This window comes from Pelodiscus sinensis, chromosome 20, assembly GCF_049634645.1.
Source record: "Pelodiscus sinensis isolate JC-2024 chromosome 20, ASM4963464v1, whole genome shotgun sequence".
Classification (NCBI taxonomy): Eukaryota; Metazoa; Chordata; order Testudines; family Trionychidae; genus Pelodiscus; species Pelodiscus sinensis.
Window position 1 is genome coordinate 19,886,309 of NC_134730.1, and position 13,314 is coordinate 19,899,622.

General features: G+C 39.8%; 1 protein-coding gene across 2 annotated transcripts in view; it reads left to right on the top strand.

The window, feature by feature from the left end:
* The window catches only part of ATAD5 (ATPase family AAA domain containing 5), a 42,226-nt gene that overhangs the window by 19,408 nt on the left and 9,504 nt on the right, over positions 1 to 13,314 (top strand). For both annotated transcript variants that reach the window (XM_075903854.1, XM_075903853.1), the window contains exons 8-18: positions 277 to 431; positions 1,001 to 1,154; positions 1,368 to 1,658; positions 3,624 to 3,720; positions 4,888 to 4,970; positions 5,175 to 5,320; positions 5,418 to 5,568; positions 5,890 to 6,060; positions 7,812 to 7,930; positions 9,249 to 9,342; positions 9,641 to 9,705. In XM_075903854.1, coding sequence (XP_075759969.1) covers positions 277 to 431; positions 1,001 to 1,154; positions 1,368 to 1,658; positions 3,624 to 3,720; positions 4,888 to 4,970; positions 5,175 to 5,320; positions 5,418 to 5,568; positions 5,890 to 6,060; positions 7,812 to 7,930; positions 9,249 to 9,342; positions 9,641 to 9,705 — 1,526 coding nt within the window. The remainder of the gene's footprint in view (positions 1 to 276; positions 432 to 1,000; positions 1,155 to 1,367; positions 1,659 to 3,623; positions 3,721 to 4,887; positions 4,971 to 5,174; positions 5,321 to 5,417; positions 5,569 to 5,889; positions 6,061 to 7,811; positions 7,931 to 9,248; positions 9,343 to 9,640; positions 9,706 to 13,314) is intronic.

Here is a 13,314-nt window from a genome sequence, read left to right on the forward strand (position 1 = left end):
CAAAGAACTAAAGGAGCCCAGAATTTATTAATAGGAGTGGGAGGCCCAGGATCACTAGATGCGAGGAAGGAGTATATGTGAGCGTGTGCAGAATTGTTTAGTTGGTAGGAGGGTAAAGTTGATAGGGATATGAAAATATTACTGTGTAAATGAAATAGACTTGGCTTTGAAGGCATAGCCAGGTTGGAGATTTCAGAGCAATTATTTCTCACTTGATCCAGGAGGCTGAGTTACTTAACCATGAACTTTTTCTGACCTGTTTCCATTCTTATGTAGATTGTGTGATGTGGAGGTTGACATTGCCGTCATGTCCTCTTCTAACCCAGCTAAGAGAACTGAACACGGAAGTAACTGATGTCACAAAACTCGCTATTTCACTTGGTGAATTCTCAGTTATAAATTCAAAATCTAGTGACGACAATTCAATTGTGGTTAGTATGTTTAGTCTTTTATTGGCATAATAAATAAATCAATACAAATGGCTTACTTTTTCAGGGCTTTTGTTCTTTTCCAAAATCCAGTGGCCTTAATCAAGGCATCTGCCCATGGTTAATTTATTTAACTTGAAGTTGGTTAATGTAACTTGGTCTTTCCTGTTACAGCATCGGAAAGGGTATGTAGCGCCAGATACTTTATAGCAGTGTTTTTAAACTTTTTAAGACCGAGGAACACCAAACAATTTTTTTTAATGAGGAACACCAGGGATTATTTTTGTTGAGCCAAAAAAAAAGGAAAAGGGTCAGGGGAAAGCTATTGAGCCCCCCCAAAAAAGAGGTCGCCTGCCCCTTTAAGGGTGGCCATTTTGAACTCTGTTGTTCTCCCTGGCACACCAGTGTGCCGCAGAACACAGTTTAAGAAACACTACTTTATAGTGGTCATTGTGCTTAACAAACTATGTAAACAACTGTGCTTTACTAGTAAAATTTTTCATGTAGGTTTATTTGGTGCAATGCTTTTCGATATTTTGAATAACTTTTTATTTTATATCTATATATTGTAGCTGTCTGGACAGAGACCAGTTATTTCCAAAATACTAAGGATGTATTTGTTGGAAGAGATCAGATCTTCAAACTCACAGTTTCCCGTGAGAACTTTTTTTTACCAGTTTCTGAAAAAACAAACTGAACCTGTACTTTTCAAAAATAAAAAAAAAGGTTAGTAATATATATAATTAAAACTATTGATGACATAGAAATAAGTAAACTTTAAACAAAATATATCGATAGAAGCATTATGATTTGAATAAAATTTCAATAATATTTTGTGTTGTGACTAACACTTTTCTAAAATTTTAGGAAACAGAAATGTAGTGTCAATACATTTGAAGTTTTGAAATTATGTAATGCACTCTATTTTTTGCTCATTAGTATGCATGGAAGAACGTGAAACTACAAACTCTAAACTAGATCAGATAAGTTCTGAAAATCAGAAAGAAATCAAGAGGAAAAGAAAAAAAACTGAAGACCACAAATTAAAAAAAAGAAAACAAGTTGATAATGCAGAAACTGAACTAAAATCCAAAACTCCTGAGTGCATAGTTATCGAAGTATCCTCCATAAAGCAAAAAAAACCACATATGGAAACAAACAGACCCCAGGAATCTGATGTTAAAATAGTAGAAGACACTGAGCTTGGATCAATATTAAACCCTTTCTCTGGTAACGTTACGTTTGCTACTTACGTTTTTAGAAAATGCTTTTGTGCTATTAAATTAATGGACCTAGATGAGGTTCATGGAATCTCCACAGTTGCTGCAGAGAACAGTTCCAAATAGTCTCTTTTCAGATCCACAGAGGGAATGGAGAATTGGGAATGTCATATAATGAACAAGCCATTCTGGAAATACTGACTTAACCCCAGAATGGAGTCATTTAAATCTAGGCAATATATACCATGATTTAAATTACTTGCTTTATGTTTTAAATATTGACTTCAGTCAGGTTAAGACTTTATAAAACTAACTTGAACATTTGTGCTATTACAACATTAGATCAAAATTTGTAATGTAATTATGAATGGTGTTTCGTTGCTTTTTTGTTTTGTTTTTATAAATGTCACTGCTGGCAGGGTATCTTACTTGAATTTTACAAACTGCTACAGTCAGAAACTAAACTGCTGAAAATTAAGGCCCTCATCCTGCAAATAGGTTTGTAGCTTTACTCATTGAATAGTCCTATTCACTTATTTGCAAATTGTGATGGAGGAGTGGTGTTGACATGTTGTAATTCTGTATCAGAATGTGGTGGTGTATGCAAATATAGCAGAGGGTATTTGCTTATCAACTTTGTGTTAATGTTTACAGCAAAAATGTTAATGAGGCCCTAGATTTGTCTCTTTTACTGTAAATGAGCATTTTAAATGTAAAACATTTTTGTAAGGAAAAAAAGTCTTTCAGTAAAATCTGGAAGTTCTAGGGACAATTAGTAAACTAGTCCAAAGAAGCAGTATATTCACTGTATACATTTAAGACTATATAAAATAGGAAGAAAGTAAAGATCTAGTAATGTGCAAATAAAATAGCTGATTTTAAGTTTTAAAATATCAATATTTAACAGACTCTTTTTAACATTAACTATTTTCATCTAGCTTATCCCTTATGTGTATACAAGTTGTAAGGCCTAGTACAGGAGTAACTGCCTTACCGAAGCAAAATGCAGGACAATGTAGCACTTTAAAGACTAACAAGATGGTTTATTAGATGATGAGCTTTTGTGGGCCAGACCCACTTCCTGAGTGATGCTTACAGGTTAGCTGGCAGCACAGCCAGGCAGATGCTCCCGCCCAGCCAGGCCGCCTTCATTGTGCGGAGGGGTTGCTCTAGCCTGGCTGGGCCTTCTGCATTGTACTGGAGGATAAGGGGCTGCTCCACATTTAAATGGTTAAACGTATTGTTAACCAGTTAACTTTTTAACAACAATTTATATCCCTATTGTGATATAGTTTAGGCCAGACCAATGTCCCTTTAGGTCTTACAGGGTACGTCTAGACTACAGGCTTTTGTCGACAGATACTGTCGACAAAGCAAGCCACTTTGTTGACATGAGAGTGTAGATGCAAAGGACAGTGTAGATGCAAGAACACCTTCTGTCGTCAGAACTCTGTCGACAAAAGGCGTTATTCCTCGTAGAATGAGGTTTACAGTCATCAGCAAAACTTCTGAGTTCTGTCGACGTTATGTCGACAGAACTCAGCGGCAGTGTAGATACAGGTATAGTTTTGTTGACAAAAGTCCACTTTTGTCGACAAAACCCTGTAGTCTAGACACACCCATACTCTCTGATTCTATACTAGAGGCTGTCATGAACTTGGATGTGTTTGTGTGAACAGCAGGGTGAATTCTTTTTCTTTGCTTTGCTTTTACCTCCCAACTCTCATATAATCTCCTGCACACAGTGCACTTACTTAGACTGTGTGCAATGATTTCTGTTTGTCTCTAAGCATTTGTTGAGCTCTGTCTTTGCTCTTTTGCTTTTGTGAGGTGGTCCTTTTTCCCCTTTTTATTCTCTTAATTCTAGTGTTTTCCAAAAACCTGTTTTGAATCAATTCTATGACTGTTATCTTATTCAGATTTTTAGATGCAGAAATATTTAAAATGGACAGTTTCTGTTTTTCTTTGCTTGTAGATGGTGAAAAGGAAGATGTGCTCTGGACAGAAAAATATCAACCTCAGGACTCTAGTGAACTTATAGGGAACTCAGTAGAAATAAAAAAGTTACACAGGTCAGATATAAGAAAATGTATCCTTTTGTAAACATCATTGATTTTTTTTTTTTAAATGAAGATTTTTTTGATACTGTCCTATATGGCATTCTCATAAGCAAGTCTGGGAATTTGGCCTATACTAAATAGGGCTAGAAAATTCAGTGTAATTGATTAACTTGTAATTAGTTAACTGGTTAAATGTGAAGTAAACTTCACGTTTAACCCATTTACCAATTAATGGTGACTGCCCCCCTGGACCTGCTGGAGACGGGCTGCTCAAACACCCAGAGCAGCCCCTGTCTGCACTGGGCCCCTATCGCGGGCGGGGAGCTGCTCTAGCCCCCACCAGTTAACCAGAACCAGTAAGCATAACCCATTAAGGATGATGCTTACCTGTTAACCTTTCACATCCCTAATGCTAAATTATTATAAAGTGGATGCAAAACTGATTGAAAGACCATACTCAGAGTGATCAGTGGTTCACTGTCAAACTGGAAGGATTATCTAGTGGTGCCCCACTTTGGTCCAGTATGATTCAATATTTTCACTAAGCAGTTGGATAATAGAGTGGAAAGTGTGCTTATGAAATTTGCAGATTACATCAAGGTGGGAAAGGTTGCAAGCACTTTGGAGTACATACTTAATTCAAAATGGCCTTGAATTGGTCTGGCATTAACAAGAGGAAAATCAAGAAAGAGGAGCAAAGTTCTACATTTAAGGCCAAAAAGTCTAATGCACAACCTCAAGTTGGAGAATAAGTAGGCAGTAATACTGCTGAAAATGATCTGGAGGTGGGTGGAGTTAGCGGATCACAAATGGAATGAATCCCAGTCTTCACTACAAGCATATGTCGCTATAACTACATCATTCAGGGTGTAAACAATCCACAGCCCTGAATGACCTTGTTATATCCACCTAACTACCATCATCAGCCCCTGTCCCTCCCCAGCCCCTGTATATAGACAGCTCTGTGTATGTATTATAGACAGCACTGTGTGGACAAGAAGGCATCTCCCTTCGACACAGCTGCCACTTCTCACAGAGGTGGATTAACTACACCTGACAGAATAGTAGTGTCTTTGCTGAAGCAGTGCAGTTGAACTGATGTAGTGCTGTACATGAAGATAAGCCCTATGCCAGTTTATTGAGTAATATTAATATTTCTCTTCTGGGTTTTTTCCATAGTTGGTTGAAAGAATGGAAAAAAAGAGCTGATTGGGAAGAAAAAAACAGTCAGAAGAGTGAAAAAGATGCAGAGAGTCAGCAAGGTGCTAGAATTTTTCTACATTTTGCAAAATACTGACTTTAAAAGACATCTTTTTTGTGTTGAAAAATATTTTAAATTACTGTATTTTTTTCTAAATATGGGAAGTATTCTGTGTTCACTCTAATACATCCCTCTGATGTGAAATGGCTAGAATTGATAATGATTAAAATTATTTAATTGTTTCCTTTGGTTGAAATAATTGTAGATTCTATGGACTGCATGGATTTCAAAGATGACAAATCTGAGAGTGAAGAAGAGAGTATTCTCTGCAATACTGTGCTCATTACTGGCCCATCAGGAGTGGGAAAGACCGCTGCAGTGTATGCTTGTGCTCAGGAGCTTGGTTTTAAGGTTTGTTTTAGTCAGCTTTTCAATTTGTACATAAGCAATATAACAACTTTTTGAATAAAGAGCATCTGAATTCCCTTTTCATAAATTATTCTCGCAGATATTTGAAGTTAATGCCTCTTGCCAGCGAAGTGGTAGACAGATCCTGTCTCAGCTAAAGGAAGCTACTCAGTCTCATCAAGTGGACAAACAAGGTGTAAATGCACATAAACCTTGCTTCTTTAACTGTGGTAGCAGCACTAAGTCCCCAAGTAAGTGTGGCATTTATCTTATCTTTTCCTTTGAGAGGCCAGCAGAAGAAAGCTATAAGACATTCATATCAAAAGTGGTAAACTCAGTTTCACATTCTAATTATTTTTGCATGGTAGAATAAGTGCTGTAGCACTTGTAAGGGATATTAACCACAGTTGAATTAACAAAAGCAAGGAAAAAAGTAACTTTGCATATTGCTGGTTATGTTATATTACCTTGTATTAAACAAAACATCTGAACTAAACTCTGATGCTAATTTACCTGAGAAGTGTTTGAGAATATATTTTAAGTTGAAGGTTAATGTAAACCTTGTCTTTCAGAAAAAATAAATTCTCCCAGGAAAGCTATTTCACCAAGAAAACCTCCACTTTCACCCAAAGGAACAGGATTAAAACGAAGTTTACCCCCTAAAACATTAGCAAATTATTTCAAAGTATTTTCTAAGCCTGAGGATAATGAAGAAATAGTAAAATCTCAAGAAAAAAACAAAGGTAAGTATTACTGTTTTATAATGGGGTTATTCTGGTTGGGGTTGGAAAAATACATTAGGGCACGTCTACACTGCAGGGCAAAAGTCAAATTAAAATATGCAACTTCAGCTACGTCAATTGCATAGCTGAAGTCAAAATAGCTTAATTTAGCTTTTGGTGCTATCTTCACAGCAAGAAGTTGAAGGAAAAACACTCTTCCTTCGATTTCCCTTGCTCCTTGTGAAATGGAGGTTACAGGAGTCAGAGTAATAAGTCCTCCATCTCAACATTATTTCAAAATAATGGCTTGCTGTTCTGTGTAGACATATCCTTAGATTTTAAGAGACATTGAAGTTCACAATTATTTGAGGGGGAAAATGTATGGTCTGTGTTATACAGGAGGTTAGAAGAGAGGATCACATTGGTCTCGTCTCTCTTTGGAATTGATGAATCCTACTGTGCAAACAACTTTGGAAACAATGTAGTGCAAGAGAGCATGATAATCAAATGTATATCTATAACTTTTGGTAGGCCTCTAGCATCCCAACTATAGGCTAGTATGTATAGAAATGGATTACATGAATATTATATTGAAGCTATGACAGACTAGACAAAAATACACTTATTTTATTATAGCAGTTTCCAGAGGCCCCAACCAAAAGGAAAGGATCCTTTTCTCTGGAAATGCCCAGCTACTGCAAACGCAAAGAGCACAGTTACACTAGAAGGTACATCTACACTGCACTCTTGTTTTAAAATAAGCTTTTCCAGAATAGTTATTCTGAAATAGCTTATTTCGAAATAGCACATCTATACTGCAGGGAAGCCTCAAAATTACTCCGAAGCAGGTTTCCTTGTTGCAGATGTGCTATCTTGATTTAGAGCCCCAGAAGGCACTGGGGAGAACTAACCTAGAATGGCCCTGGTGAGGGGCTATTTTGGAATAGCAGCAGAGGAGCTTCTACACGCACCTTATTTCAAAATAGCTATTTTGGAATACGCACCATTCCTCATAGAATGAGGTTTACAAATTTCAGATTAAGCCATCCATTATTTCAAAATAATGGAATGGATGAGTAGACACTCACATTGTTATTTCGAAATAACAGAGAGTCTATAGGGCACAGCAGCACCAATACAGCTGCGCTGCTGTACGTTCTCTAACGTAGCCACTCTAAGTTGATTGGCGAGAGTTTTCCCATCGGCTGAACTATTGCAGCCCCTGAGCAGTAGAAGCTATTTTAGAAGGAGACGCTCTCCCACTGACACAGCTCTGTCCACACTAATGCTTATGTTGGTGTAATTTCTGATGCATAGCGAGGTGATATGTGCTTTACAATATGAGTAGCCTCATTGACTTGAATGAGACTATCCACTTGTGGAAAGTTAAGCTAGTTATATGTCTTTGCAGGACTGAGACCTATGTAGACTGATAAAGAACAGAAGAAAGAAAGCATTACAGCTGGCAACAAACCTGCATGGACTAATAACTTTCTCCTATCTTATTTTTATTTTAAAAATTAATGCACCTTGATAATTAGCATTTCCCAAATAATCAGTGATCCCCAGGAAACCATGCAGATCATTATCCTCTAGCGACATCAGAAAAGAAAATAGATGTGTTTTGAAGTATTTATGTTGATGTTTTTTCTCATTTCATACATATAGGACAGTGCTAGGGAACTAATGCATTGTAGAGTTTCCTATTAAACTGCTTGAATCATCTTTTAATTTTACATTAATCTTATGGCCTATTCTTTGTCTATATGCAGCAAATACTCAGAATTCATCTAAAGAAAAAGTGGATATACAAACTAAGTCCGCAAACAAGGAAGTGGGAGGAGAGGAACCCAATAGAAAAAATGCAACCTCTCTTATACTCTTTGAAGAGGTAAAACTTCAATATGTCACTGATGTGGAAAATTAATACAGGTTGAACCTCTCTTGTCCAGGACTCCCAGGTCTGGCCACATGCGTGGTCCAGCAGAGAGGTCTGGCTGCAGAGGTTAAGAGCGTCTGGGAGTGGAGTTGGTCTGGCCATGGGCAGTCAGCAGAGGCAGTGACCTGGGAGTAGAGAGCTGCTGCCATATGCACAGGGCCGGGGTCAGAGAACCCCTGGACCAGGTGCTGCCACTTCATACACAGGGTCAGGGAACTCCCAGAGCAGTTGCCACCCCACACGTGGAGCTGAACCCACGGAGCAGCTGCTGCCCCTCATACAGGGCAGGGAACAGAGCCTTAGGAGCGGGTTGGGGGCATCAGAGCCAGGCAGGTGGGTCAGAGGAGGTCAGGCCTCTGGGTTTTCCCAAGGCAGCAGCCAGGAGGTGAGCCCTGGGAGAGCTCTGGTCTGGAAAAGTCTCTTGTTTGAGACCACACTGGTCCCAAGGGTGCCGGACGAAGGAGGTTCAACCTTTATTTCAGTAATAAATAGTTAAGTATAAAGATTATCCTCAACTTTTAAACTAATTCAGCTAGCAGTTATTTCACCCACGTAGATATTTCTGAACCAGACTTGCACAAATTTTCCTAGATGAAAATCTATTCATTTTCTACCATGATGATTAAGAGTGAAGGAATCTACTTACATATTTACTCACCCATCAACAAATTACTTGGAGTAAGCAAATTGACAAAATTTTGTTGAACAGTTCTAAAGTAAATTTCTTTAATTACGTCAAAGGTATTAGTTTCTTATTTAAGATTGCATGCATGCCATATTTGAAGTTTTTACATTTTTTTAAAAATTATCCAAATACCAAATAATGTTTAAAACATTTCAAAATAGGCATTAAGATGTTTTTTTTTTTCCATACTTTAACATGAATACCTGAATGGCTTTTATGACATTTTCTCCCCAGATGCTCTCCTCACAAATAAAAAAAAATATTTGGTTCAGAATAACTGGAAAATTACAGTTCAAAATGTAATTTAGAGAAAGTTAGTGCTGTTTTGCCCTTAACAATAACATCACTACTATAATCCTGTAAAATATTGTTAAACTTGAACATATAAGACAGTGTCCTGAATGCACTAGACATAAGGTAGTGGCTTTTATTCATAGCAAGAATATTTCCTTAGCTTCACTGTGTTAAGGTGAAAATTTTATATTAATGGTAAAAGCTAGATCCATAGTTAAAATAAGCTACATGATTTTCCATAACTATGAAATTGTTAATCAACATTTAACACTTTATTTGTACTTTCTATAGGTTGATATAATATTTGATGAAGATGCTGGGTTTCTAAGTGCAATAAAGACATTCATGGCTACTGCAAAGAGACCCATAATTCTTACTACAAATGGTGAGTAATGCTTATTTCAATAATGGAACTATGCAGATGTAAAGATCTACTTTTATAAAACGGATTAGTTTCACAGTCAGAATAAGGGGTGCAACACATTAATGCAAAGTTAAGGTATCTGGCATTCTCTTTAATCAGTGCATGTACTTTTATATTTACAAGGATTATTTTTAAAATGGTATTTTTGAATATTAATATGAAGTCACTAGCAGTTTTTTGATGGCTGCTTTAAGGAATACGGCGAAAAATAGTTCTGAATGTAAAATTTCACAAGATTTAATTTTTTGTCTTTGTGTAGATCCAACTTTTAGTTTAATGTTTGATGGTTACTTTGAAGAGATCAACTTTAGAACACCCTCTTTGGTAAGTCTTTTAGTTTTGGAATACAGATGGCATTAATATCTTTATAGTTTAGGATTTAATTATAACTGAAAACTTCAAATTAGAGTTTGAAACTTGTAATTCTGAAAGGAGTGGCCCATGGGTGCTCCACATTGAAGTGGTGCACTAGCGCTGCTGCGCCTCTAATTAGAGATTTATGACAGCAATGCCCCCCGGCCAGCTGTGCATGTGGAATGCTGATGCGCGACCTTTGGAATGGCTGTCCTGCACGCACAACCAACCGCCTCCTCAGTTCTTCTCTGATCGCTGCCAACTTCGGTAGCAGCAGAACAGTTGTCCTGAGTTTACTTTGTTGTTAGTCTTAGAGAAAGAGTTCATAGTTAGTTGAGTTCATTACTATTAACTATACTAATAACTATGGTTTTTAAAAAATTCCTTTTTGTCATTTAAACCACAGTTCATTATATCATCTATAGATAGTGACAGTCCCATTTCCAGAGACCACTTGGAAGAAACGGTTTTACCGAGACATGCCTGGCTCACCAGGATTTAAAGGTGCAATAGCTGCAGGTTGTCCATTTCTATATCGGACAGACACTCAGTGTGCATGCTGTTTGGGTGAGGAGCACAACACGGAACAGTGCCCTCACTGTAACAAGTTGACAACCAGAACAAGAAAAGTGAGGAAACTCCAGCTAAAAATGCTTAGCATGGAGAAAACCTCAGTCTGCCTCAGACCCTGAACATGCCACACCACACAGGCATGCGTCCGCTGGGGTGGCATCTGAGAGAGGGGCTCCTAACAGATCAAGCCCCAGGGACCAGGAAAGGGCGCAAATGCCAAAAAGAGGTCTCATTCTTCCTCAGGGTCTGTATCACCAGCAAGAAAGCACGCTCAGAATAAAAAGTCTGCCTCCATGCTGATTCCACCCAAGGCACCTGACAAACAGACAACAAACAGACGGCACCGAGAAAAGCTGCAACCCCAAGGAGAGGGTTCGACCTTCCTCCTTTAAAGCCGAGCATAGAGCTGAAACACAATAGCTCCATGCCGGCACCAGCAAAAGCGCTAGCAGCACAAAAACCAGCACCAGGAAGACCGCGATCAACACCGACACCGAACACTCCATTACAAGCTTCTGCAGCGCCAGCACCAATGAAGCGCGCAAATGTGTTTAACAACCGGCACCAGCTCCAGCCTTAATGCCAGTGCCCATCTCTCTCCCCCCACCTCCGCTGCCTCAGTTCACAACCACAACAGAGCTGACAGTGGAATCAGTACTGGGAACACTGATTTTTGGGACAGATGAACATATCCAGGTTCAGTTTTTCCTCAACACTAATATCGGCACTGCCTTTAATGAGTGACAATGAGGAACCTATACAGATGCATCCAGCCAAAAGTTTGTTGACCCAGCAAGTGGAGCATTGGCAACAACTACAATGGCTTCCGCCACCCATTCCAACCAACTGGCCGTATTGGGACCCAGGGGTGGTATTGAGAGTTCAACAACCTCAGCAAACCGCAGTTACCACAGGCATCCAAACCTCAGTCCCCCCCTACTCATTCGCCAACTGTTCCTGCTTCTCAGAAGACGAAGGGGAAGTTGACATCGTAGGGGCAGAACGAACAATAGACTCGCTCCCACCTACACACCTTTCATCCTTGTTACCCGATAACACAATCTTGCCCCCATCACCCAATGTAGGGGATGATTTTAAATCCTTTCAGGAACTGTTTAAATAGGTAGAAGACATGCTGGAAATATTGCTGTCAGCTATGCCTGAGACCCAGCACAAACTGACACATATCCTGCATGCTTCGCCACATGCCAAGCTGGCAATTCCCAGGAATGAAGCACTCATGGACCCTGCCAAAGCCATACGGCAGACACCAGCAACAGCCCCACCAACTTGTAAAAGATCTGACCACAAGTAGTATGTGGCCCCGAAAGGTGCGGACAGCTTATTCTCTCACCCCTTGCTGAAATCTCTAGTGGTCGATGCAGTCAACCAGAGAGGCATGCAGCAGGTCATGCGTATAGTCCCTACAAAAGACTGGAAACACCTGGACCTAATGGGCAGGAAGGCTTACTTGTCAGTCAGCCTTCGGCTCCGAATTACAAACTATGTAGCCTTCCTTGCAAAATACACACACCACATATTCGATCAACTTGCAAATTTTATTGAAAATCTTCCTGATAATAAAAAAGAACAGTTCAAAATGAACATCAATGAAGGAGCGTTGATCTCTAGAACAGCCCTACAGGCTGCCTTAGATTTAGTAGACACGGCCTCAGGGTGCTTAGCATCAGCAGTTGTCACGAGGTGTGCTTTGTGGCTCCAACTTTCCGGCTTCCCAAGGGAGGTCCAGTACACAGTTGAAGATCTACCATTCGAGGACACGAAGCTTTTTGCCGAATCCAGCAACACCTCACTCCATACGCTGAAGAGCTCACGAGCCACATTAAAGACCCTAGGCATACGCATACCTATGAATAAGAGAAAACAGCAAAGATCTTTCTCCAAGATACATAAGTCAACCCCATTTAACCAACACCCAAGACACTAATGACAGTAGGTGCCAACCAAGGCAGAACAGGTGCAGACAGACCTCTGACCAGGCAATGCACAACATCCCATCAGGCATTTTGAAGGTCTGGTCAAGTGTCAGAAAGCACCGAGATTTCCAACGCAGCAATCCAAACCTTGTACAGCATTTGGCAGCAGACTAGCTGTATTTTTTCCAGCGTGGCAGACCATCACCACAGACACGTGGGTGTTTGGAGATCATCAAAACGGGTTACGGTGTCCCATTACTGTATCCCATTCACTACCATCTCCCACCCTCAACCCCCCGCCCAGTCCCTCTTCTGGAACCCCTCTCACGAGCATGTGCTCATAAAAAAGGCACATCTCTTACAATTAGGGGCTATAGAAGAGGTTCCACCAGGACACAGGGAAAGGGATTCTACTCCCACTACTTCCTAACCACCAAGAAGTCAGGGGGTTGGAGACCAATTTTAGATCTCCAAAAACTCAATCGCTTTGTTCATTATCAACAGTTCAAGGTGTTAATCATAGCCACCATCATTCCTGCCTTGGAAGGGAGCTTGGCTGTCCACACTCAACCTTTAGGATGCATATTTTCATATCTCAATACATCCAGCCCACAGATGGTTTTGTGATAAGGAACCTACATTTCCAATACAAAGTGTTACCCTTGGGGCTATTGAGAGCCTGAAAAGTATTCTCGAAGGTAGTGGTGGTGATAGTGGCCCACCTAAGAAAGAGGGCGTCTTCATATTACCATACCTCAACGATTGCCTGCGGAAAGGCCCCACGACATGAAACACACAGCAAGCAGTTGTAACCACCAGAGCATTGTTCAATACTGGGCCTACAAATATTCCTGCTTCCACTAAGACTATAGAATTTGTAGGGGTGCACTTGGACTGCAGGAAAGCAATAGCATCACAACCAGAGCACAGGTGCTCAGCTATCAAGGACCTCGTATCCCTGGCACAAGCCAGCCCGTCTGTAATGGTACATCATTGCCTACAACTACTGGGGCACATGGCAGCAGCCATGTTTGTGGTACCACATGCCTGGCTGCACATGAGACCATTG